The sequence below is a fragment of the Alligator mississippiensis genome, chromosome 6 (assembly GCF_030867095.1).
Source record: "Alligator mississippiensis isolate rAllMis1 chromosome 6, rAllMis1, whole genome shotgun sequence".
Lineage (NCBI taxonomy): Eukaryota > Metazoa > Chordata > Crocodylia > Alligatoridae > Alligator > Alligator mississippiensis.
Genome location: NC_081829.1, coordinates 99,190,053 through 99,214,092, shown reverse-complemented (window position 1 = coordinate 99,214,092; position 24,040 = coordinate 99,190,053). Strand labels below are relative to the sequence as shown.

At 56.6% G+C, this 24,040-nt stretch overlaps 2 protein-coding genes across 3 annotated transcripts in view; one reads left to right on the top strand and one right to left on the bottom strand.

Annotated features, from left to right (window-relative positions):
- Positions 1-1,778, top strand: part of TRIM8 (tripartite motif containing 8) — a 31,448-nt gene extending 29,670 nt beyond the window's left edge. For both annotated transcript variants that reach the window (XM_006278711.3, XM_014595634.2), the window contains one exon: positions 177-1,778. In XM_006278711.3, coding sequence (XP_006278773.2) covers positions 177-784 — 608 coding nt within the window. In that variant the 3' untranslated portion in view covers positions 785-1,778. The remainder of the gene's footprint in view (positions 1-176) is intronic.
- An 11,991-nt stretch (positions 1,779-13,769) lies between these two features.
- The window catches only part of ARL3 (ADP ribosylation factor like GTPase 3), a 31,778-nt gene continuing 21,507 nt past the window's right edge, over positions 13,770-24,040 (bottom strand). The window contains exons 5-6 of the mRNA XM_059730208.1: positions 23,755-23,940; positions 13,770-17,181 (exon numbers count right to left, since the gene is read on the bottom strand). Coding sequence (XP_059586191.1) covers positions 17,134-17,181; positions 23,755-23,940 — 234 coding nt within the window. The 3' untranslated portion in view covers positions 13,770-17,133. The remainder of the gene's footprint in view (positions 17,182-23,754; positions 23,941-24,040) is intronic.

The window sequence follows — 24,040 nt, the reverse complement described above, 5'->3', positions numbered from 1 at the left end:
AGCGCTGAAACCGCAGCCTTGACCGGGACCAGAAGTCTCCCGTTGCCCGTGGTGGAAGGGGGTCCGTGGAGGTTGGATGGCATCGGGGCTGGACGTGCTCTCCGAGCGGCTGCTCCTCGCCCGTCGGCCCCCGGTGCTGTCTGACCAGGCCACGTGCGCGTCTCTCTCTCGTGCAGGTCCCTTCAGCACGCCGGTCCCCTTCCTGCAGAGCATCCCCATGTACCCCTGCAGCGTCAGCACCTCCGGCGCGGAGAAACGCAAGCACTCCACGGCCTTCCCGGAAGGCAGCTTCCTCGAGCCATCGTCCGGAGCGGTCGCGAGCCAGTACATGACCCAAGGGGCTTCGGCTGGCGAGGGCCAATCCGCACAACCCATGGTGCCTTGTAGCTCCACGCAGCACATCGTCGGACTTCCCAGCGGCCCCCAGCCCGTCCACTCCGGGTCCGTGTTCAACCCCTCCCACTACCCCAATAGCACATCATCTCAGCAGTCGGTGCTCTCCCAGTACGGTGGGCGCAAAATCCTCGTCTGCTCTGTGGACAACTGTTACTGTTCCTCGGTGTCCAACCACAGCGGGCACCAGCCCTACCCTCGGTCGGGCCACTTCCCCTGGACAGTCTCCTCGCAGGAATACTCCCACCCGCTGCCCCCCGCCCCGACTGTCCCCCAGTCGCTCCCGGGACTTGCCGTGAGGGAGTGGATTGACGCCTCCCAGCAGCACGGACGCCAGGATTTCTATAGAGTCTACGGTCAGCCTTCTGCTAAACACTATGTCACCAGTTAACCATCGCACTGGCCACGGAGTCGGGCTCGTCGTGCGTTCGGAGATCAACGCCCCGTTCTTTTATTTCTCGCTTTCTTTTTCTTTCGTTCTCTCCTTCCTTTCGAAAATCCAATCTGGTCTCCTCCTCCCCGCTGCCGCCGCCAGGACTGGTCTCTCGGCGCCTTTTGCTTTGGAACCATCGTTTTTAATTTAATTTTTGCAAACCTTCCTCCTCCCCCCCTTTTGCTGGGTCATGCCTGCTTTGTTTGGGGTTGCTAAGCCTAAAAAAAAAAAAAAAATCAAAAAAAAAATCAAAAAAAAAAAAAAAAAGGACGACCAGATCCTTCGCCATTTCCACGTCTCTGAGTTCTCCACGGCTTGGTTCGCTTTTCTTTTCCTTTCCCTTTTTTTAAGAAAAAAAAGAAAATCTCTCGTATTCCATAAGAACCGATCCTTGTAGATTTGGGGTTTGGTTTTGTTTGTTTGTTTTTTTAAAAAGGCTGATTTTATTTTTTTTTGGTGTTAAAAGGCCACTTCTCCTGCCTATGGGTGATTTTTTTTTTTTTTTTTTTTTCCTCTCTCTCTCCCCCGCTCTCTCCTTCCTTTTCTTTCGGAGATTTGTAAATACACAATGGCAGGAAATTTAATGCACAAGAGAATTAAAAAAAAGACAAAAAAAAAGACAAAAAAAGGGAAAAGCAACTTGGGGGAAAAAAAAACCCACACAAAAAAACAAAAAAACCCACAAAACAAATAAATAAATTCTGTTTTAGTTTCCGGGAGGGCGGAGACCGCGCGGCCGCGGCGGGCACGCCCCTTCCTGCGTATCGCTGATGCAATTTCCTGTAACAAGCACTTTGTATAAAACAAAAAGTGGACTTCCTGCTCTGAGGCACAGGTATTTATTCTGTAACCAATTTTAGAACACGGGGAAAAAAAATAACAAAAAAACTACAAAAAAACAAAAAAAAAACCCAACAAAAATATTCAAATAAATGTGATCACTTAGTGCAAACGCCTCGCTGTGCTGCGGCTCTGGTCCCGGGTGCGGGCCCGCCAGGCGCTGGACTTGGTTGAAAAACGGACCGTTTTTACGTGTGCGTTTATATGTGCATATGTATTCGGGTGTCGGTGGCGGTCTAAGGAGCCCGGGTCAGCCGTGTTGGGCCCGTGGCCTCGGGAGATGTGGCCAGAGTCGATCAGGGCCCCTCCTGCCTGCCTGGAGCTAGTCGACGTCTCGGCTTTGCACGGCCCCAGCACGTGGGAGGATGCAGGAGAGGCTGGGAATAGCCGTGGTCGCTACCACGGGCGAGAGCTTCCACCCCGGCCTGGCTGGTGGGTGCATCGTCCTCGTGCCCCGAGTCCAGCCCTGCAGAGCCCAGGAGCAGAAAGGGAGGCCGAGAGCTGCTGGGGCGCAGTGCACAGCTGCCCATCGGTGCGGGTATGCGCACACGTGTGTGCACCGCCACGGAGCCGTGGCGCACCAGCAGGAGCACGGAGCAAAGCAAGACCCAGCAGCAGCATGCGCATGATCCAGGTCTGCCGGCGGGACTGAGGCTTAGCTCTGCGGGGAGCTGCGAGTCCAGCTTACTCTGAGGCCAGCTACTGCTTGCTCCTGCTCAGCTCCGTGGGCAGTGCTGGCGTCTCCCCGTGGCAGCCGGAGTCTCAGTGTTTTTCCTCCAGAGTTTCCCTGCACCCACGGCCCTGCTCCTCTCCCAGCACGGAGCCCCCCTCCCCACCGACACGTTCTGCATATCTGTGGGTTTGCCACAATACCGCTTTCACCAGTTGCACTGGGGGAAACTGAGGCACGGGGCATGAGTGGCCTACCCTGACCTCTGACTGCTCTGGGGCCAGGTGTATGTTCCCCTTTGGTGTATATGGGCTGGCTGGGGCAGGGTGTTGGCTCTGCTGCTCTGGGTGCTCAGGGAAGCCCTGGCCAGACCCCTGTCCCTGCCCAGGCTGCTGGGAGCAGAGGGGGCTTTCCCTTGCCTCTGTGGCAAGGATGTGCCAGCCGTGCACTGGGGGGCTGCAGCACTGGGGCATCTGGAGCTTCCTGGGCTGGGTGGTCCACCCCACAAACCGGGTGGAGTCTCCATCTGGGCCCCTGGAGCCGTGGGGCGGGCAGGGACCTGCGGGGTCACATCCATTCCCAGCCTGGCCTAGGGGAGGATCAGACTCATCCAAGCCAGCCCAGACAAACCCTGTGTCCAACCTTGAAACCAGTGACACAGTCACCCCCAACACAGCCCCAGGCATCGCCCCTGCCCCCAGGATACAGGGGGGCTGCTCCTGCCGACGTCCTGCTGCTGCCAGGAGGGTCGTGGGTGCTGCAGAGCCCAGGCCCACACCATGCCCCTGCTGCAGAGGAAGGCAAAAACCCCCAGTGCAAACCAGTCTGAGCAAGGGGGGGGGAAATCTCCTCCTGCCCCAGTGCAGCATTAGTCTAAGCCTGAGTGTGGGGGCAAGACCCCCCAGCTAGGACCCTGCGGGGTTGGTCCTAGCAGGAGCACTGGCACAGCCCAGCCCCAGCCCCAGCCTGGGCTGCAGCAGCTCCAGCGCCTCAGGGGGAGGCCTGTTCCCCGCCTGGGATGTCCCTGGGTCCCAGGCTGGGCATCCTGTGGGGTATGTTCTGTCAGTCCCTTGAGGTCCCGGCTGCCCCTGTGGGCAACCTCCCCTATGCTACTCCAGCAGGATTTCCCAGGGCAGCCCTCGGTGCATCCTGGCCATGTCCCTGCCCAGGGACCCCCCCAGCTACAGCCCCCACTCCCGTGGAAGCCCTGGGTCAGCCAGAGCCGGACATCTGTCTTCAGCCTTAATGACAGCGATCGTGGCCCAGCCACGCTCGCGCCTGGCCCCCAGGTTCCCCCACCACAGCCCTCCCCAGCACTGAGCTCCTCTCAGGATGGGGCCCCACCTCTGAGCAAGTACCTCCCTCCCTCGCTCACCCACCCACCCTCACTCCCACCACCTAGTGCCCAACTGCAGGGCCCTTCCCAGCTGCATGTATCCAGCTTTGGCTCCGCCTCCTTTCCAAGCCCCACCTCCCAGGCATGCTCAGTGGAGTCTCAGCAGCTTTAAAGGGAGCTCAGTCTGCCATCTCTGCTGTGCAGGGGAAGGAAGATGTTTGGTCTGGACCATCACTTGCACCTAGTGCTGGGGGAGCCTCCTTTGTCCGTGCTACGATTTACGGTACTGACCCAGGCCAAGCAGGGGGGCAGGCTGCTCTGCCAGCTCCAGCTTATCCTGGGCATGGCCGGTGTGTTGCACCAGTGCCCTGCGTGACACGGGCAGCCTCTGTGTGTGGCACGTGGCAGATCAGGGAGGGAACAGGGAGCATGGTGGCAGGTACAGCTGGGAGCAGAAAGCAGAGCAACGAATCGGGCAGGGAGAAAAGCAGGCAGAGCAGCATATAGGGCATGGAGCAGAAAGCAGAGCAGCAGATCAGACTGGGAGCACAAGGCCAGAAGCAGATGGGGAGGGAGCACAGGGCAGGAAGCAGAAGGCAGAGCAGCAGATGGGGCAGGGAGCCCAGGCAAAGAAAAAGCAAACAGAGTGGCAGATCCGGCGCAGAGCATGGGGCAGGGAGCAGGCAGCAGAGCAGTAGAGCGGGCAGGGGAAGAGGATCAGAGCGGCGGTTGGCCTCCGCTGGGTCGCACACAACATCGTTGCTGATGCTTGGGTTACCGAGCCTGTCGGCCCCAGGCAGGAGAAATGGGGATGTGGAGGGAAGGGGCTCCTCCCGGCCCCCGCTACTGCGGCAAGCATGGCCCCGGGGCTGGTGTCAGCTCGGGTCTCGCTCGCGCATTGGGTCCATGCGTGACTCGTGGCCTGGGCTCCTGGTTACAGACCTCGGGACGTGGCTTAGCCAAGCTGGGGCCCCCGGGGGAAGGCTTGCTGCAGGGCGTGTGGGTTTGCAGCTGCCCCGGGGTGGTGGTGGGGAGCTGCTGAGACCCCAAAGACCGTCCGAGCCAGGTGACTGCAGGAAAATGCCTCCTACCCCCCAGCCCAGCCCCGGGGAGGTGTCGCCCAGCCTCTCCTGGTGCCCAGGCTGCTCCCGGGGGGTGCCCTAGTGTAGCCGAGACTCCGCGCCTCACTGGAGAGGTGCTCAGGCCACGTCTCTCTGGCTCTGCGCTGAGACCAGCTCGGGGTCCTCAGGTGAAGGGAAGCCTGACCAGCCCAGGCTGAGCCGGCCTGGGGGGCAGGAAGGGATCTTCTCCGATGCCCAGATGTGTACGGACTTTGGGGGGTTGCATTCCTCCTGGCTGTCTACGAACAACCTTTGCAGCAGCAGGACGTGGGGGCCGCGGCGTTCCCAGGGGCAGGGTCGGGAGCGATGTCTCGCGTGGTGTCGGGGCTGACTGTACGGGGATGTAGGCGCTGGGCTGATCCTGCCTCCTGGGCTAGACGGCTCCAGGATCCCGATTTACCCGTCCCGCCTTCTCCCCAGGTGCGGCAGGCTGCGAGCCCGGCTGGGACGTGACCGGCTGAGGGGTAAGTCGGGGGCTTCCTCCCCATGCCTGCGACCCGTCGGCTCTCGGGGGCTTTCCCTCCGGTCTCCGAGTCCAGCGCCCTGCAGGGGACGGCATCCGTGCCGTGGGCAAGTCTCTCGTGGAGGTTTGGGGCACGACCGGGGCAGGGTCCGTCTCTGCTGTCCCAGGTGACCCTGTTTGTACGGCCCGCTATGCTATCGGCATCTTTGCAGTCGTATTATCCCAATGGCTCCGAGGAGCACCCTCCTCTCCCCGAAAGCTGCATCCCGATTCTGGAGGAGAAGGCATTTCCAGACAGTTGTGCTCGTTTCCATCTTGTGCTGAGCCTCCACCACGACTTCCCAGGGTGCTGGCGGGAAGGGCGAGACTCGGGGAAGCCTGACACTTAATTGATGGGTGGGCAGGGGGACGATGGGGGCTAGAAACAGCCCATCCATGAACAGCTCGAGCCACGACCGGGGCGAGATGGATGAGGAGCTGCGTGAGGAAGACGGACGAGCAGCTGGCCCGGCCAAGCCGGTGCTTGCTGAAGGACACGCGGCTGGGTGGGAGACGGAGCTGGGGGAAGACTGATGAAGAACATCTGGATCTGGGCGCAAACATCTGGAGACCCGGGACGGGAGGGAGGGCAGAGTCTCCAGTAACGGCAGTGGTTTCGGGAGCGTTTTTGCTTGGTGTCGCCGGTAGCTCGTGGGGCCTGTTCGCAGTGGTTGGTGCTCCCGTCATTGGGGCCCGAGCCCCGGGGAGATGAAGTCTCAATTTCCCCTGGAGGGTTGAGGCCAAACGCAATGTGCAGGAGGGGAGAAATGGGGCCCGCAGCGTTGGTTTGGGATGCCGACTGTAACCCGGGGCCCAGTTGAAATAGCTGGACCAAGCTGTGGAGGGACGGGACCGCCCCGCACCCAGGCCTTCCTTCCCCTACCTGCCCTAACCCGGGCACCCTGCAAAGCTCCGCGTTATTTCCAAACGCCAGAGAACGAAAGTGGGGCGATAAAGTCTCCTAACAGCAGAGAAGAGCTAGGAAGGGGAATGGATTTGGGGGCCTGAAGCCACGCGGCTCAGCGGTGGGGCGATGACAGCCCGGGGCCGTGTCCTTCACTGCTGTCAAGGGCTCGCGGGCCCGGCGCGCGGCGCCTTTTTTTAGCGTTTGCATAAATCTAAATAAATAAACAATCAGCGCAGAGATGGGGGGGCGGGGGGGATACAGTCGCTCGTAGGCCTGATTTGGGTTCGACTCGCAGATGTTTGCCAGGAGATCAGATCTCCACGTTCGTTATTTGTCCCCTTTCCCGCGCGGCGACTCTTCTGATTTTTTTGAGCTGCGCCATCTGCTTCCCGACGGTGTCCCCCTCCCCCTCCCGCGTGCCCCCGGCGGGCGATTGCCCCAGGATCTCGGCTTGGATTAACCGATGCAAAAGATGCGTTTAGCGATAGACACCGTTCGGGGCTTTTAAGCCCCTCTGATGGTACCGAGGGGTCCAGCTCCCGACCGCTGGGCCCTGCCAGCACTTGCTTTTCAACGCTTTGATGATGACTCCTCGACGCGGGAATTACTGGGTGTAAATCTGTGATCTGGGTTGTGACGGACATGGTGCTGGGCCTGGTCTGGGGGTATCTGGGAGGCCTGGGGAAGTCCCAACTCCTCCTTTTCAACTCTTCTCTCCTGAAAATGAAGCACGGCGCTTAAATGCGATGGGAAGTATATTTAGATGTCATCAACTTCAGCACGGCACTTCCACCTTATAAATATGGAAGCCCATCTCGGGGAGCTGTTTAAGGTGCCTCATCAGCTCCTGGAAAATATGCAGCAGTATTAATTAGCTGGGATTTGGGTCTGATCTCATGATGAATAAATGAAGATCCTCGCTGCATAAGATAAATGACTCTTAAAAAAGAAAGCCGGTTCCCCAGATTCTTTCGCTGTTCTGCAGAGCGCCTCCCGAAAGGCTCGGCGTGCCGTCGCCGATAGCAAATGATGCTTGCGGCTGCCTCTGGGGTGACACCCAGCAGCTACCTAACAGCTGGCTGGTGCTGATGTTGAACAGAAGGCAGGGGGCCCAGCGCGGATGAAAGCCCCGCCGTGCTAGGTGCTGCACCAAAATGGAGTGGGGGACAGTCCCTTGGAGTAGGCACGAACAAACCCCAGCACCGCAGGAGGGGCCAGATTCTGCTCCCAGGCTGGTGATTAACTCCAGGGAGAAAAACTCTTTCTGGACCCCAAATGTGGCATCGATCTGAGTCCGAGCAGAGGGGCAAGGTCCTCCCCAACCTGCTTGCAGCCCGGAGACAGCGAGGGACGGGGGCTGCAGCACCGAGAGCAGCTCGGCCCCCCGTCCAAAGGCCATTGCGTGTCAGGCCTGGACGGATCCACGTGGTGACTCGCTCCGTGCCAACGCTCGGGCTTCTCTTGGCAGCTCCCGGCGCTGCCCGTCCAGCTGTGCCAGCTTGATTCATGTTGCAATTTGCATCGTTTTGCATAATTTGCCCATCACCTACTTAGCGCTGGGGCTGGGGGATTGAACGCTGCTTCAAGGAGCCCCCGTGTCTCAGCGAGCTGGGAGGAGAAAGGAGGCCATGGGGCCTGTGGGTGGGTCATGGCCGGGCCGGGGTGAGAAGAGAGAGGAGGCCTGTCCGCATGCGACAGTGCAAATGGGTTAAGTGACTTGGCCAAGGGCAGGCAAGGAGTCTGTGGCAGAGCTGGGCACCAAACCCTGGTCACCAGCGTCTCGCCCCAGGGCCTTCGAGGACAAAGCTCCCTGCTTCCTGAGGAGAAGGGAGCTCTGAGCCGCTGGAGCCGGGGGAAGGAGGAGGCCACAAAGCAGGGTGATGGACTTGCTTCCCGTTAGGTGCCGGGGCTACGTCGGGGTGACCGTCACATTGCTCCGAGTCTGGGCGACGCGTTGTCTGAGCTGCTTTGGATGGGGCTGATCCTGCCTTGAGCAGGGGCTGGACTGGATGTGACCCCGAGGCCCCACGGGTCGATGCTGCTGGGTTAGACCAGAGCCCAGGATGCTCCAGGAGGAGAATTGCCCCCCTTACCCTTTCTGCCCGCCCCGCGCCAGCCCGGGACCACCGCCAGCCCCGCGGTGCTGTGCCAAGCCCCGCTGCGTGAGCCGCTCCTGTCCACGTTGTAGGCTCAGCTTCCGGATCGTCCGTGCCAGCAAGTGGTGTGGGGGGCGGTGGGGGGAAGTAGCTGCCAAGGGTCTGGGAAAAGATGCTCATTTAAAGGGCCAGTTTTGCCACCGCCCCCCATTCGGTGGCCAACAACAAAGCGCTGACCCGGGGGGACAAAAGCAAGCTTGTCGGATGTCCCGCGCGGTCCGTGGAGGAGGACGGAAGGGGATTTGGCTCCCAGCGCAGAGCTGGGCGCTGCAGAGCCACGAGGAGCAAAGCGAGACGCTGGCATCCTCCGACACCCCCCAGAGCCAGCCGCAATTGGGAGCACAAAGCATGAGCCAGGGGTGACTGCCTGCTCCCCTCCCACCCCCCTGTACTTTGGTCCCTCTCCTCCTTCCCCGCCAGCTTCGGCCCCTGCATCCGGGCCAGGAGGGGAACGTCCCGGTTGCTGTAGAAACGGGGATGAAGGACACGTTTCAAACAAAACCCCCAGAACCGGCTTTTGTCCGGGCCTAGCTGAGGCTTGGCGCTGGGCTGGGGCCAGGCCCGCCTTGCCCCGTAACAAGACCCCGAGTCCCGGGCAGCCCCAGACCAGCCCGCGCAGGCCAGGCCCGGCAAGGCGAGGAAGGAGGGCAGGGACAGGGGTGCAAAGCACCCTGCACCTCCATGAGCGCGCAGGGCGGGCTGCCATTGTCCTCCGTCCATCACGACGCTTCAGCAGGAAACCGAAGCACCGCCGGTGGGGGAGGAAGCGGCCGCACAAAACCCCGGGCGCCTGCAAAATGGGTCACGCCGTGCCCGAGCGGGATGAATGGCAGCAGCTGCGCTCCATCCGGGGGGCTGGGGGGGTGAATGTATAGCTGCATGCATATGCATCGTGGCGCACAGCTGCTCGTTAGGGCCAACTGCTCGGGAGAGGCGTGGCGGGGGCGGGAGGGGGCAGGCGTTGCCTTCAGACAGCAACTGCGGCCCCCTCCGCGCCGCAACAGCTGTGCCAGGCTGGTTGCGCTGAGCCAGCAGCTCCGAGGGGCCTGGGCTGCTTCACGTTCCCCCCCCCCCGCACCCGCCCCAGTGCTCGCTTGGGAGCTACTGGGTGCTAGAGCCGGGGGGTGCGGGGGGGAGCTTGAGGCAGACTCTGCTACCGAGCTGCCGTGGGGCCTTGGGCATGACACTTTGCCTGTCTAAGTTGGGGCCACGTGGCCAGCCTCCGACATTGAAGGTTATCGTGGTTGAGTTAAGGTGGCGGGAACGGGGTTGCCGAGATGGCCCGGGTGTCATCCTGCCAGGCCACTTCTCGGGGACGGCCTTTACCTGGGGACCACGCGCCGCTCCCCTGCAGCCCCCGGGGTGCTCCGAAGCGGCCCCCAAGGCTGTGCGGGGCGGGAGCAGGCCCGTAGCACGGCCAGGCATGGCCCCCGACCCCGCCACGGGAGCAGGGCCTTGCAGGGCAGGTCGTAAAGGACCCTCATAAGCTCCCACTGCTGGAAGTGTCCTGCGTGGGCCCCCACACCTGTGGCGCTCGCCCTGCTGGGCTGGCAATGGACGGAGCCAGGCAGGGATGCCCAGGCCTCTGTGCGTGGTCCTGGCCACCCCAGGGAGCAGGGCGCGGGGCACACATGGACAGCCTGGACATGGGACGAGAGAGATGGGCCCTGAGGGAGCAGCCCTGTGCGCCCAGGTGGGAGGAAGGTGGCCGCCCCACGACCGTGGGCAGTTACTGGGGCTGCAAGGACCGGCCGAGGAGCCCTCCTGCTCCTCCGTCAGCCTGGGGGGGGACGGGGCAGCTGGGCACGTGGCCGGTCTGCGGAGGGCTGGGAGGCTGGTGGACACGGGCCGCAGGCTCAGCGACAGCCCCCGGCATGCAGGAGCCTAATCCCCCCGCCCCTCCTAACCTTAACCCTTGCCCCCAGCCCTCAGATCACACAAGTGCCTCCATCTCGGCGCCTCGGGCTGCCACGAGCGTCTCTGGTGCACAGGTGCTGGGGCGAGGGATTGGCACAGCAGCCACGGACAGGCCGGGAGCCGGACAGCTGCCCCGGGCCACCGCGGCGGCCTCGAGAAGCCCTGCTTTGTAGTGGAGCCGCGGCTGAAAGCCTGCGGGGCCGGCACCTGTTGCAGGCGGGCGTCGCGCTCTTGGCAGGAGCGCAGGATTAGCTGCCGTCTCCCCCAGCTGTGGCCCGGCGTCGTGCCGGAGGGGCTCAGGGCTGCTTCTCTTCCTCTGCGGCTGTGCTGTCCTGTAGCCTGTGCAGAGATAAGGAGCTGGGCCCCCAGCACGGAGGACCAGATGCTCTGCCTGAAATCAGGGGGCATCTTTGCAGAGCTGGGGCTGGGGGGACCCGCTAGACCCCGGAGAGGCCTGGCACGCAGCTCGCTGCCAGGGGATGGGGTGACTCCTCGGGCCACAATAGTTAGCTCACTTTTCCCCATCCTTCCTCCTGCAGCCCCGAGCGGGTCGGAAGTGTCTGAGGTTTTCTTTCCTCCTGACTCTGCTGCGAGGTGGCCAGGAGCGCGGGGTTCGGCCTCGGCCCCTTGGGTCCTCTCTTGCCTCTGCACCCACCAAGCCGTGTTCGTTGCCCCGTGGCAAATGGAGCAGGAAGGTTAGACGGGGCAGAGTCCCGGATATTAGTTGCAGCAAGGGAAGCTGAGGTTGGATATTAGAAAAAACTTTCTCTCTTGGAGGTGGATGAAGCACTGGGCTACCCAGAGAGGTGGTGGCATCTCCATCCTTGGAGGTGTTTAAGACCCAGGTAGACAAAGCCTTGGCTGGGATGATGCAGCTGGGGCTGGTCCTGCTTGGAGCAGGGGTTGGACTAGGTGTGACCTCCTGAGCTCCCTTCCCACCCTCGTTTTCTATGATTTTGTGGTTCTGAGTCCCGCCTGGTAAAGTCCTGCTTGTGTTTCTACAACGCAGTGATTGACGTGGAGGTGTGCAACCCCCAGCGTCGCCAGCGTACGTCCACACTGCCGTCCAGCTGGATCTGCTGCTCGCCTTTCTGCTCCTTTCCCTTTGCTCCCTGCCCAATTTGCCGCTTGGCCGTCTGCTTCCTGCCATATCTGTCCCTGTACCGCATGTCACCTGCAGAAGCTGCCCGTGTCGCTTCTTCTGTCCCCTGTGCCACAGGCTGCCCGCCCCTGCTACAGACAGAGCCCGTCTTGCTCTTGTGTTACCGTTTGGCATCAGCGTGTGCGCTGCCAGTTGTGCGGTCGCGGGGCTTTGCAAGCAGACTCGGTTCCAAGGACGACTCTGGAGGGGTTGGATATTTTTTCCATTTGAAAGGAGGGGACTAGACAAGTTAGGGATGTGGGGGTGTACATGCACGCACACACGCATGCATGTGCATGCACACACGCTTCTGCAGCAGCACAAGACTTCTGCAGCCTGATCCACTGTCGGCTTTCTCCCAGTGCTGGAAAAGGAAATAACTGAACAGATTGCAATGTAAAAAAAAAAACCCCAAACCCCACACACAACAACGCCACTCGCAGCCAACTGCGCCCTAAACTGTGATTTAGTGGCAAGCCAATGCGAAGCCTCCGTGAGCCTGATTCCACTTGAAAAATAAAAAAAGTCTTAATTGCAATTACTTGGTTGGCGTGGCAGCCCAACAGCTCCGTTGGGTGAAGCCGTTGGGGTGGATTTGAATGGATGCTCGTTGCTGACGAACGTGCCGGCCTGGCAGCTTGCCGCAGCCCCGTATGAGAGCAAGGACCAGGGGTCTCGTTGAGTGGCTTTGGGATGGGAGGTAGAAGGGGAAGATTTCCACCTCAGCAGCCCCCAAGGCTTTCTCTGTGCTCTTCGAGGCCTTATCTAATTTGCACCAGAAACATCAGAGACGTGTTAACTAAACAGCAGTGGGAAAACTTGCTTTTATTTCTCCTTCAGCCTGAGGCTCCCCTGCCCCTTTCTCCAGTGCCTTCAACTCCTTCTCCTTTCCGGAGCCCTAAATTCATCCCATAAATGTAAAGCGAGGCGTCTGCACGCAGGGAAGCTGTGGTTAACTCTCCCAGACAAACGCAAGGTCACACGCAGACCGGTCGTAAATTAAATCGAGCCCTACTGTAAATAGCAGCAGGCAGGGGAAAACGCTGAGCTCTAAAGGCGGGGGGAACCGATCTATAATGCTGTGACACGTCAAACAACTTCCCGGGGCGTTCACTTGCCAAAGAAATGTTCTTCACATCCAATCCATTAGGCAATGAGAGGTGAAAGTATATCCTAGTTTGCTTTAAAAATATCCAGGATCAGTGAAAACCAGGCCTTAAAAAGAAAATAATGAAGTGTGACTATCTAGAGCATTTGTTTCCAATGGGTCTGACAGCCTGGCAGCTGTCCTGAGCATGGAGGAAAGGTCTTGATGGTTTAAAGGGATCCAACGACTTGTCTCTCTCTCTCCTTTTTTGCTTTTGCCTGTTGGGTTTGCAGGGAGAGGCAATACAGAGGTGTCGAACGGGTTGAAAAACCCAGAAAGCTTCCCCCAAAACCGCGGATGTGTTTTCACAGAATCAGCCCCAAACTGTCCGCGTTTCTTTGTTCCCGCTGCCCCCAGGAGAGCTGCTTCTATCGATTGCTCTCCAAAGTGATAGTGAGCGTTTTCACCATCTTGACTGTGTTTTTCAAATGAAAGCCTTTAAAAAAAATAAAAATCAAAGCATGTCTTTTCCAAGAAAGGAGGAAAAAAGCCTGCCTCCCAAAATTCACCGTCCCTTTGGGCCTGGGGAGAAGGTTTTTGGATAAGGACAGACAAGGTTTTTTGCATAAATGTGATATCTTTTGTTAGACCAGCTCAATAGGTGGAAAAATTGTTCTTTGCAAGCCTTTGGGCACAAACACCCTTCCTCAGTCCTTCGGCCAACATGGCTAGAACCAACACCTTTGGATAAGGATGGTTTTTTCCTCCTTTGAAAAACTGGCTTTTGGTTTAAAAACACGCTGACTGCTCCTACTCGCACCTAGCATCTCATTCCCCTGACGTGAGCCGGCAGAGCTGAAGTGCTGCAAATGTTATGCCAGCGATTCTCGACCGGGATGCCACGAGATCCTTCCGAGGGTGCCACACAACACTAGCACCGTTAGATGTGCAAACCCCTACGTGTGATTCCCAAGATAAACCCGGCGATCTCGAACGGGGACGTGGCGTGCCGGAACAGCTCTGCCCTGCCGGGGTCTGTGTCTTCCAGATCTTTGCAACAGAAGAATTTGTCCCCCTCTTTTTTTCCCTGTAGGTAGGAAAGGAGCGAAAGCGAAGAGCTGGCATTTTCCGAGCGGGGCCTCGGGTCTAAGGAGGTAGAGAACCACGGGTCTGGTTGGCTTTCAGTGCAAAGGCTTTGATTGGACTGGCCAAAAAATCAAGATTCGACGCAAGCCCCAGACGAAATGCAATCTCCAAACCACGATGTGTGTTTCTACTAAATCGGAGTTTATTTTTATTCTTGACAGAGACATCTACACATTGAGTGGAACATGACTGAATATTGCATCCCCCCCGTTGGTCCAATTCGAAAAAGGGAACGTAAACCCTGAACTGGTGTGGATCAGACTGTCTGCTGCCGTGGGAGCGGGTGGGAGAGCAGGGCTGGGGTGTTCTTCGGGGAGTGCCCTTGGTTTGTACGGTGCCCTAGTGCACAACGGCATGATCCAGAACGAGGTGCTACAGCCTACAAATACAGCGAAGGATGATCCAAGCACAGTGGGCCACAGCCGTGATGAAGCATATAAAAAAAATGCAAAGGACCTGGTTGGAAAATGGGAAACAAATGAGACTCTCTCCAGCCGGTGCTATCCCATTACCCAGGACCCAGGTGGAGAGACTGGGTCTAACTGGGGGGGAAGGAGCTAAACGAAAAAAGCCGCCCACGTCTGCCTAGGTGCAGGAAGAGAAGCCCAGTTCTCGACTCGCTGTCCTGTGCTGTCTACTGCAGGTGGGACGGGAAACCAAATCTAGCCCCCTCCCCGAGCTCTGCTTTCCCCTCCGAGGACCCAGGCAGAGATGGCAAAGAGCCGCTACCAGACAACAGCAGCGCAAGAGCCACTGGCTCCAAACCGAACCGAGACCATTTAGCATGGGTGTTTTTAGCGGGCGTGTGGCAGGGGGGTACCGGGGTGCCGTCATTCACTCCCAGAGCCGCTTCCCCAGGGCTGTGGTTACAACACTGACAGCAGGGGTGGGCTGACAGGGATGCCCTGGCCCAAGCGCAAGTCATGACACTGGATGCAGGAGTTACTGGGTGGAATTGAATGGTCCACGTTACATGGGAGGTCAGATGAGACGAGCATCACGGTCCCTGCCGGCCATGCAATGTGAATCCATCGCCTCTCTGCCCATCTCTGCGAGAGGCCTCGGCTCTCTCACCTCGCTCTGGAGGGGGGAGAGCGGGGCGAGAAGGACACGGCCCGACCTCCGCAGTGGGCTGTGGGTGCGCCGTGCTGCTGGGACGAGGGCAGGGGCGCTGCTTGGTGTCCCCAGTCAGCCCAGCTAGAAATAGGGACCTGGCCGCATGGGTTGGGATCAAAGATACCAGCTGGATGTGATGCCAGCTTCATCACTCCGCTGTGTGCCACTGGCTACAGAGAGACCACGCTAGCCCAGTGGCTTCAGCCGCAAAAGGACCTCCAACAAGCAGGCAAGTCGAACAGCCCAGTGAGTCATTTCTAGTCTCTATGGCCAACAAGTCACTCTTTTGCTCCCAAATAAGGTTACAGGAGCCACCTCCCGGCGTGCCCAAGGCAGGCGAACGGCGAGGGTGAGCTCTTCGCATGCAAACGGCAAACAACGACGTGTGTTCTCAGCTCCTCCGTGGAGGGCGTTATCAAATGAGTTTCCTGCTCCTTTAAAAACATGATCGAAGAGCAAGGAGGAGCCCACCCTGAACCTCTCCTGCCCCGGCAGGGACCTACCTGGCCGTGGGAATTCGTTCATGCGGAAGGGAAGGGGTAGGAAAGCGTTTCGGAGGCCGGGCACCTACAGTGCAGCGGGAGCTATGGGGTTTGAGGCTCTGCCCCAACACACAGTTTGTAAGAGCTGGGATTGCTTCCAGGGCTCGCACCGAGCAGGTGCATGAACAGCAAGGAAGCAACTGCGCAGACATGCGCTGCCCTACATTTCTCCTCCCGCGGAGGACTAGCCCCTGGGAACATACGTGGTCAATATTCCTGGGGTCTAGAGAAGCTAATGCAGCTGCCAAGTTACCGAGCGAGCCGATTTCAATGGATCTGTGCAGCTTATGGCTCTTTGCTCATCCCATGCAAAGCTGGCACGGCCGCCTGGCATCTTTAGCTCTTGCTTAACAACTGACTTGAGCCTATGTTTTTCCTCCAAAGCTTTTTTGTCCCTTGAAACCAGCTCTTTTGGCCTCCCATGCACGTGCCCTTCTTCGGGGTTGGAGACGGCAGCAGATGCTTCCTAACGTACTAGCCTGGCGATGCAGACAGGGCGACATTTTTCCTAATCTGCCCGTCCATCTGCTCCCTGGAGAGAAGGGGGCAGCGCTTTGCTCCATCTCTGTCCCCCTATGTTGAAACTGCAAAGCTGCCCATCGCCGGGGTTGACTACTCTGCAACCTGAGCCAGCACCCGTCTCTCTGGGAGGGAGCTGCTCCCAAGTGCTAACGACTGAGTCGTCGTCAGCCGGGGCTGGATCAGAGGAACTGGTGACTTGGGGTGAAAGACACTTTCCCCCCAGCCTCTCTGGATCTCTGGTCTCCTCTGACGCGTGCCTCCGCACAGGGAGGTTTTAGGCTGGCGTTCCTGCCTGCTCGCGAGCGCTCCAAGTCCCCACGGCGGGGCACGCCCAGGGCAGCTCCGGACATGAAAAAAGGACATCAGAGGAGGCCAGAGAACGTGTTGTACAGATTTACGGAGGAAAGCCGGGACCACGTCTACAAGCTCTATCTTTGCAGAATACGAGGAGGGCATGAATTGTGCTTCGCTGCGGTCACCTGGAGGGCACTGGAAGACCAGAAGGGCTTGTATGACACCAGGACTAATTTCACAAGCAGAGCAACCCGCTGCTACGCTCAAGTTGGCTGCACAAGTTCCTGCCAGCTCTAGGGGAAACGCTGCCTTCTGCTTTGGCTGAGAGAAATGCCACCCCTGCTTCTCTTCCTCCTCTTTAAATGGTTACGGGCGTGGGTTTTGCGCTCCTTTCCCACCTCTGGGCATCGGGGGGGAGCACCCTGCGACTGCGCCTTGTTAAGAGAGAAGTCCCCGGTTATGGCTATAGGGCACAGCAGATTGTGCATGACTTCTACCTGTGTTACACGCAATGCCTCGGCGTCTACCTGTTAGCTAACCGCACGGTAACACAGCAACTCATCTGTCACCGGGAAAAGCTCTCGCTGACACCTGAGAATGCCTTGAGTGATTGCAGCACCTGTGAGCGCACGGAGGTGCGTCCTTATCTCAGCCCCTAGAAAGCAGCCCCCTCCCCTGAACCCACCGGCCTGCCCTAAACCAAATCGCAACCTTGCTTCTGGTCAAGAACTCATTTTCTAATTAGACATTTAATACTATTTATGCACGGGGTAGGGGCAGGGGGGGGTGGGGATGGAGAATTGCAATTCCTTTATTGGGCAAAAGAATAGGCTAAAGAGCAGGTCGAGTTCCAATTCCAGCAATCGGTTTAACTGTGGTTCCCTTTTAACAGCTGTAGCTGTGCACAGATGGAAAAACATTTGGTCAGAAAGCAGCAAATTAGTGTTTTCAGGACAGACTCGTGCCTCCCGCAGCTCCACCGGCGTCCCCGCAACTCGCTGCGCTTTATTTTATTTCTTCTTGGCGTTGACGTTTTTGCAGACCCAGTTCATGCCGTCCTTCGGACAGAACGCAGACACAGAAAGGCAGCGTTAGTTGGGCGTGGAAAAAAGGGGTCTGGCCACCTACCTACTCCCCCCCACTCCTGTATCACTGGGCAAACGGCTACTGGGGTCCTCCGCGCTCGGCCCCTAAAATGCTTGGTGTCAATTGTTACGGTCTCTTTGGCCGCTGGATGCTGTCCGAGCATGGCTACAGCAGGGCAGGGGTGAGAAGTGTTGGGGTGCGACTCCTTAGAAGCCCCTTGCCCTGCTGCGGTTTTCTGATACTGGGGCTACTGAAGGACCTAGGCTCAATCACTTCCCCGTCTACAGCATGGGAGCGGTAACACTTCTCCATCCTGCAGGCATGGTGGGAGGGCTGGGCGGCCAGGCAAGGAGGGTCCAGGAATACAGCGCCCTGCTGAAAGGCAGCTGCTGGCCCACTCGCCCTGCAAATAAACCCAGCTACGAGAGCACCTTCTCCTCGGACTCGTGCGCTGTCTAAACGGTCACCCAGCTTGCCCCTGTGGGACAGCTGTCTCCAGTGGCGCTGTCCCAGGCAGGGTCCTCTGGATTTCCGAGCAAAGCAGATGTGAGCTGGGAGCCGCCGCAAGAGAGCGGAGAACCCCACCCAGAGAGTGTAAGTTGTCTCCCTGGCTTGCTATGCTGTTTGATCTTCCAAACGCAGCCCTACGGGCCGTCTGAGCCACTCATTAATCACCCTCCGCTGTCCGGGCGCAGGGTGGGGTTTGAATTCCTGGTCTCTCGCTCCTCGAGCCGGCGCAGAGGGACGGCCCCGAGAGCTGGTGCCTCTTGGCACAAAGCAACAACCCCTCCTTTTGGAGAGTGGAAAAGCGCCGGTCGGCTCTGTGCAGTCTGCTCTGGCCCTCGGCCGGAAAGACGGTAGCCCTTATGTACCTAATGGCTAACGAGCTGAAATAAGAGCAGGAATCCCCTGGGGTTAACAGAGCAGACAGAGGATCCCGCTTGCAAACAGCAGTGTCCCTGGACAGCTCTTCAGCTGGGGATCAGTCACAAGCCAAACTGACCCTTGTTGCAACGTTAGATTAAAAAACCAAGCCAAGCAACCAAGCCACACCAGTTTACAATGAGGACACACGCACACCTCTAATAATATCTCTAAATCTACCCTCCGGCGGGGTCTCTCAATTTGTATTTAGTGCTGCAGCAGGGATCAGTGCAAAACAAATGGCCTGAAATCCTAGGAGCAAAAGCAGGGGGAGGGTGGGAAGTCGTAAGGTAGACTCATTCAAAGGCCCCACGGCTTTTGTGTTCCAGCTTTCCACCGGCACGGCTAACCTGCGTGTAAAACGCACAATGCTTTCAGTGATCGGTAGCGGGATTTGAAGCTTGGTGCTGTTAGAGAAGGATTCGCTGCGTGGGGGAAGCTGCAGGTTTGCCGTGGGGGTGGAAGGAGCAATGGTGAGGCCCTGGCTCCGTAGCCCTCTCTAGAGCTCTGTGCAGTTTGCTTGCAAAGAGGTAAAAAAAAAAGAAAAAAGATTCCCGTTTCCCCTGCCTCTGAAGCAATAATCACATTTGCACACATTATGGCATACAAGGCAAGCAGAGCCCCTCATTCATTTTGAATGTGGGTTTATTTGCTGAACGAGAACAGCTGAGACAGCTTAAAGTAATAAATATCAGCTGACACCCTCTGCTATTCAGCGCAGTAATCCCAGAAACAATACATCACTGCAAAACAACAAACACGCATCCTATCTCCCAGCTAATCTGACCAGAACCTGAATTTACAGTGATTAAAACTCCGCCCGCTGCCATTAGGGAGCTGGGGAAGGGGAAAGGCAAGCCGTTTTTACTACCGGAGAGGCGAGGGTCATAAAGCAGAGTTTATGATGGGATTTACCATGGCTGGGAGCCTGGCTGCATCAAGCGTATAACGAGGGCGAAAGAATGATAATGCGCTACGAGAGAAGAAAGGTGAACTCCAGATGGGCTTAAGATGTGGAATTGGGTCACCTCACTTTGAAAGCAGGAACGGCTTTAAAACCGTTCTCGGGCATGAGTTAATTCACAAGAAAACCACGTTTGATATCTAGTTCGTTGGCAGTGAGGGGGAGACGGCGAAGGGGAGCTGCTAAGAAAAGACAGTGTTAGCGCTGTCAGACACGAGAGCAAAGTAACTGGCTAGTGGCCACCTACTATAAGGGCATCCTTATGCTTCCAAGGCAGCTTCACTGTGGATGGCGTCCTTTAGGCAAGCAGCAGCTGAGCATATTTTGCTGATGGGGAAATACAACGGGAGGGAGAGGTGCAGGACAAGGGTAGGGGCTCGGATCTGCGATGGGCTGCGCTCCACGGAGAAATGCAAGGGGAGAAGCTCCTCCGTCAGCAGGGCAAGGAGCAGGGTGAGGAGAGGAAAGAGGCAGGTCTAGAAGACGGGACCAAACCCGCGGCAGGTTTAGCAACGAACGGTGTCCCTGTCTCCGTTTGTCTTCATGCTTTCTTGCCTCGGCATATTTAAACAACGGCTCCTTGCGAAACGGACCGTTTGGGTCTGTGCGACTACGCGATACAAAGCATAAATAATAAATGCCCTCGCACTGCTGTGTTCAGAAGCGGCGTGATTTACCGTGAGCGGTTATTTGAAGGATGAGCGTGAGTGTGGCATTAGCATGCCAAGCTCAAGGAGATATTAAGTGCAAACCCTTGGCCAAGAAGAGATTTAGACTCCCTTTTGGATTTGGTTCTCTCTGTTGATAGAGAGAGTTCGGGTGACCACAGGGTTAACTGAAAACCCAGGATTTTCTCCCTTCTGGACAGCTGAGTTCAAATCCTATATATTGGTCACGAGGGCAAACGACACTGACAGGAACTGCTGACCGCCGTGTCCGGCGGCTCTGTGCTGAGGACAGAGCAGATGCTGGAATATCGTGGGGTGCCGTGGTGGGAGGCGCGCTGGGAAAGGATGGTGGGCGCTGCTAGAGTAGCTGGGGCTGGTGCAGGTTGGGATTAACCAACCCCCACCTGCACCCCACTTGCTTCAAACTCTGAGTTACCTGCTCCTCAGTTTTAACCGCCAAGCCAGACAACTCTGAACACAAGCAGATGGGTCCTTTCCTCCCCATAAAACCCTTCTGATTTAAGCTGCCCTGGTTTAGCTTGTCGTGCAGGCGAGGCGACAAACTTCTGCCCCCCAGTCGTGAAATAAAGGGCAGCGAGGTTTAACCCCTTTACATCATCCTGTATGGGGTCAGAGGATTCAAAATTCTCCGTCTCCAGCAGGTTCAGCTTTTATCTGTGAACCCTTCACTCCTGTCGTCCCCTTGCTGCTTCTGCCATCGCGCTGACCCTTAAAAGACATCCCAAAGCAAAACGTCCAGACTGCTGCCAGATGGACATCTCCCTTTAGACCCCTGGTGTCCTGTATTTCTGACACAGCTGCAGTGACTCTCCTCCTTGCCTCCAAATGAAATATCACAAGACTCTGCTCCGAATGTCGAACCACAGCCTCTTACCCCAGCTGCTGGCTGCCTGCTCTCTTACAGTTGCTGTTATCCAAAGGGGGACTCGATGCATTTTGAGTTGGCGGCTAATGTGATTAAAATATGGATGATCACTGGTTTGCTAAGCTGCCGGTCAGGCTCGTGAGCTACGTTGTGCTGTTGGGGGGCTGTTTAAGAGCAATGCTGGTCTTGCCCGTGTGACGGGTCCTGGCCATAGCATTCACGTAGTGCTGGCTGCGCCGGCTGAGAAAAGGAGGCAGGCAGAGGTGGCTACAAGCCATCTTTCCACCTCCCGTAATCTTTAGGGGCCAATCAAGCTAGAGCTGTTTCGGGGCTGCTCTAATTACCTCCTGCTTCACTTTTTCCTGGTGTACCTTTGATGGGGCAACGTAACACGGGGCATACGATTTTCACCTGCTGTTAGATGCACGGTATCAAAATGCAATCTCCAAGAGAGTCCAAACCCCAACAAAGGATGGCTGCGAGCCCACAATTCCCTTGCCCTTCTCTTATATCTGTCACCAGGATAATTATCCCCTCAATCAGTGCCTCAGTTCACTTACTCCACAGTGTCTATTGTTCTGACTCCGTGGTATGTCAAACCGAACACCGCTGTCCAAACTGCAAGCCTTTACTCCAGACCGTAAGATGGAGTCCAGTCTGCTAGGGACATCTGTTTTTTTTCCTTTCCTAACTAGCCCTGAATTAGGACATTAGACTGAAGTGTGAACCTCCTTCAAATTCAGATGCAGTGCACTGGAGATCCCTCTCTTTCAATATTGCCATAAAGTCTGATTAATTAAACGGATGACAGAGCTACAGCTTGGGGGAGAGGGTGAGGAACTGATGATGCTTGTTCTTCAGAAGAAAAAACAAGCTGTTTTGGGGTTTCAGGAGGATAACACGGGGCACTCCATCCAACCCAGCCACCACTGTTTGGACCTTTCTCAGGAAGTTCTCCGGTCCCAAAAGGTTAATGCTAAAGGATGAGAAGACAAGGTGGATTCCCTCCTTGATTAACATTTTTATTAAATAACCTATTTCAAGTAATAGTTAAATTCTCTAAATTTATATCATTCTATTAACCATAATCTAATCTCATTAACCTTGAAATCCCCAGTCTTAACTACCCAACTCTATACATTATGGCGCTATCAGCTAAACTAATTAAATGACCTTCAAACTATTTCTCCTTCGTTTATTGCCATTATTTATCCTTGCTCGTTGTTCTTCCTTGCAGCCCCTGCAAAACTCACTCCCTCTAAATTCAGGTCCTGTCTGTACTCTTCGCAGACCATCTCTCTTCTTAACCCAATCCACCGGCCCCATCTGCGCAGTTCACCCCTGGGTGCTGCGGCGTGCTGGCAGCAATGGTTCGTGCCCTCGTTCTTTTGCTTTCATTCCAAGGATCTGATGAGTCTTGGCTTGTCACATTCTCATTTACATGCCTACCTACCTCTCTCTCTATTTTTCTGTGGCTAAGCTCTGGATTTTCTGAGAGGTTCTTACAGCAGAGGAAGGGGATGGAAAGTACAGCTTGCCTTGGAGCAGTGTTGGGAAGAGGTGGCATGTTCCTGTTCTCTTTTTTTAATCCTGGCCTTTAAACAAGTTATTGTTTAAGGATGTTATGCTCTCTGAGGCTAAACCTGGATGAATGATCTCTTCCTACGCTAACGGTGGGAGAAAATTCTCGCCATAGTTTTGCCATGGCCCGAAATATCACTGATCAGAAAGTTCCCTGGCCATGGAAAGAGCTTGGCTGGATGTGATGCAGGCTGGATTGCTGGGAAACTGAAGTGCTTGGGCTCGTTTGCAAGGGGAGTGGTTATCTGCTCAAGGAGCTACAAGCAGTTTCTGCTTTGCCAGCCCCTGCCGGACAAACACTGCTGTAATAAACCACCATCTTTTAGGGTAAGAGCAGATGGGGGTGACGAAGTGGAATGCTATTTGACTTTGATGACGGCGATGAACAAAACGCCTCAGTCTGCAGATACTTAATGCCTTGGCTGCTGTCCTCTGCTATCTGGGAAGAAGCATGGGAGTAGATTTTACTTTGAGGCTAGATTGCGTTAGACGGGGGCGTTTGCTGTGTTAGTTAGATACAGATGCATTGCTTGTGAACCGGAAAGCCTGAGAAACAGCACACAGTGCGGAAGCAGGCAGGCGATTCTGGATTGGATTGGGAGGGAAACATTTCTCAACTGAGGCTTCAAGATGAAACTCCTAATTTTGGAGCACTTTGTCCTCTCCCCTCCTCGTGCATTCCTCGGCTGTTATTTCCCAGATGAGGGGGGGGTGTGCAAGGAGAAAGGAAGACTGACTTGGAGCAGTATAAAGTGGGCATAAGCCAGGGGAGCGGGAGGAGGTGACCAAAGATCCATTTAAACATCTGAAATACAAGCCCACGTTCCTTTTTTGCGCCTTGTTCCTTCAAGAGTAGCTCATGCTTGAATAACAGGCATTGAAAGGCACAAAATCATCACCCTGCCTATGGTGATGGTGTGATGTTATGTTGTCCTGGAACAGCACTGCTTCACAATAAAGATTTCAGGCCTGCAATGTTTCACTAGGTTGGTTGCAAAGGTGGCTGAATTTCTAACTTAGCCGAACAAACCCCAGCCCTCAGAAGGGCACTGTCCAGTCTATGCCGCGGAAACAAGCTTTTACCGAACGTGAGATGAAGACCAGTATTTTCCTGAGTCTGTTTCTTTTGGAAAAGGAAGGTTGTGTTCTGTTGGGGGCAAGCATCCTCCAGAGCGCTTGGGTCATGACACTGCAAGTATTTTGCTAAGGCACAAAGCCTCGAGAGTGCAACTGAATTGGCGCAGGTCCTGTTTGCAGTGCAAGCTACTGTGTGGCAGGACCGGGGAGGTGGTTATAGCACCCGACTTGATTAAAAACGCAGTTCAGCCTTGATTCCTGAATGCGACGCAGCCTTGTCGACAGTTTCAGCCGTGTCGTGCTGCTTTTACCTGCGTGGTACCTGCTACCTGGTAGCACTTGCACTGTAGACTGGGCCAGAGAAACCACCTGGGTTCTCCTCATTAACCCCCTACAGACAGATGGTAAGGCACAAGGGAAGATCCAGCCCGCCCTGTCCCCTCACCTGCACTCCCTCTCCTGTGAGGGCCGAACACGATTGGATCTGCCAGACTCTGTCGCGGATTGTGTGCAGGTTCAGTCCCTCGGCGATCTCGGAGGCAGGGGCAGCCGTGAGCAAATCCTGCTTGTTAGCGAAGATGAGCACGGGGACTCCGCTGAGCTTTTCCTCATCCAAGAGCTCGGCCAGCTCCTGTATCATTTAAAAGGGAGTTAGGGGGAAGGGAGATGAAAAAAACCCAAACCCTTCCACCACCAGAGGTTGTCTCTAATTAGAATTATATTTAGGGCAA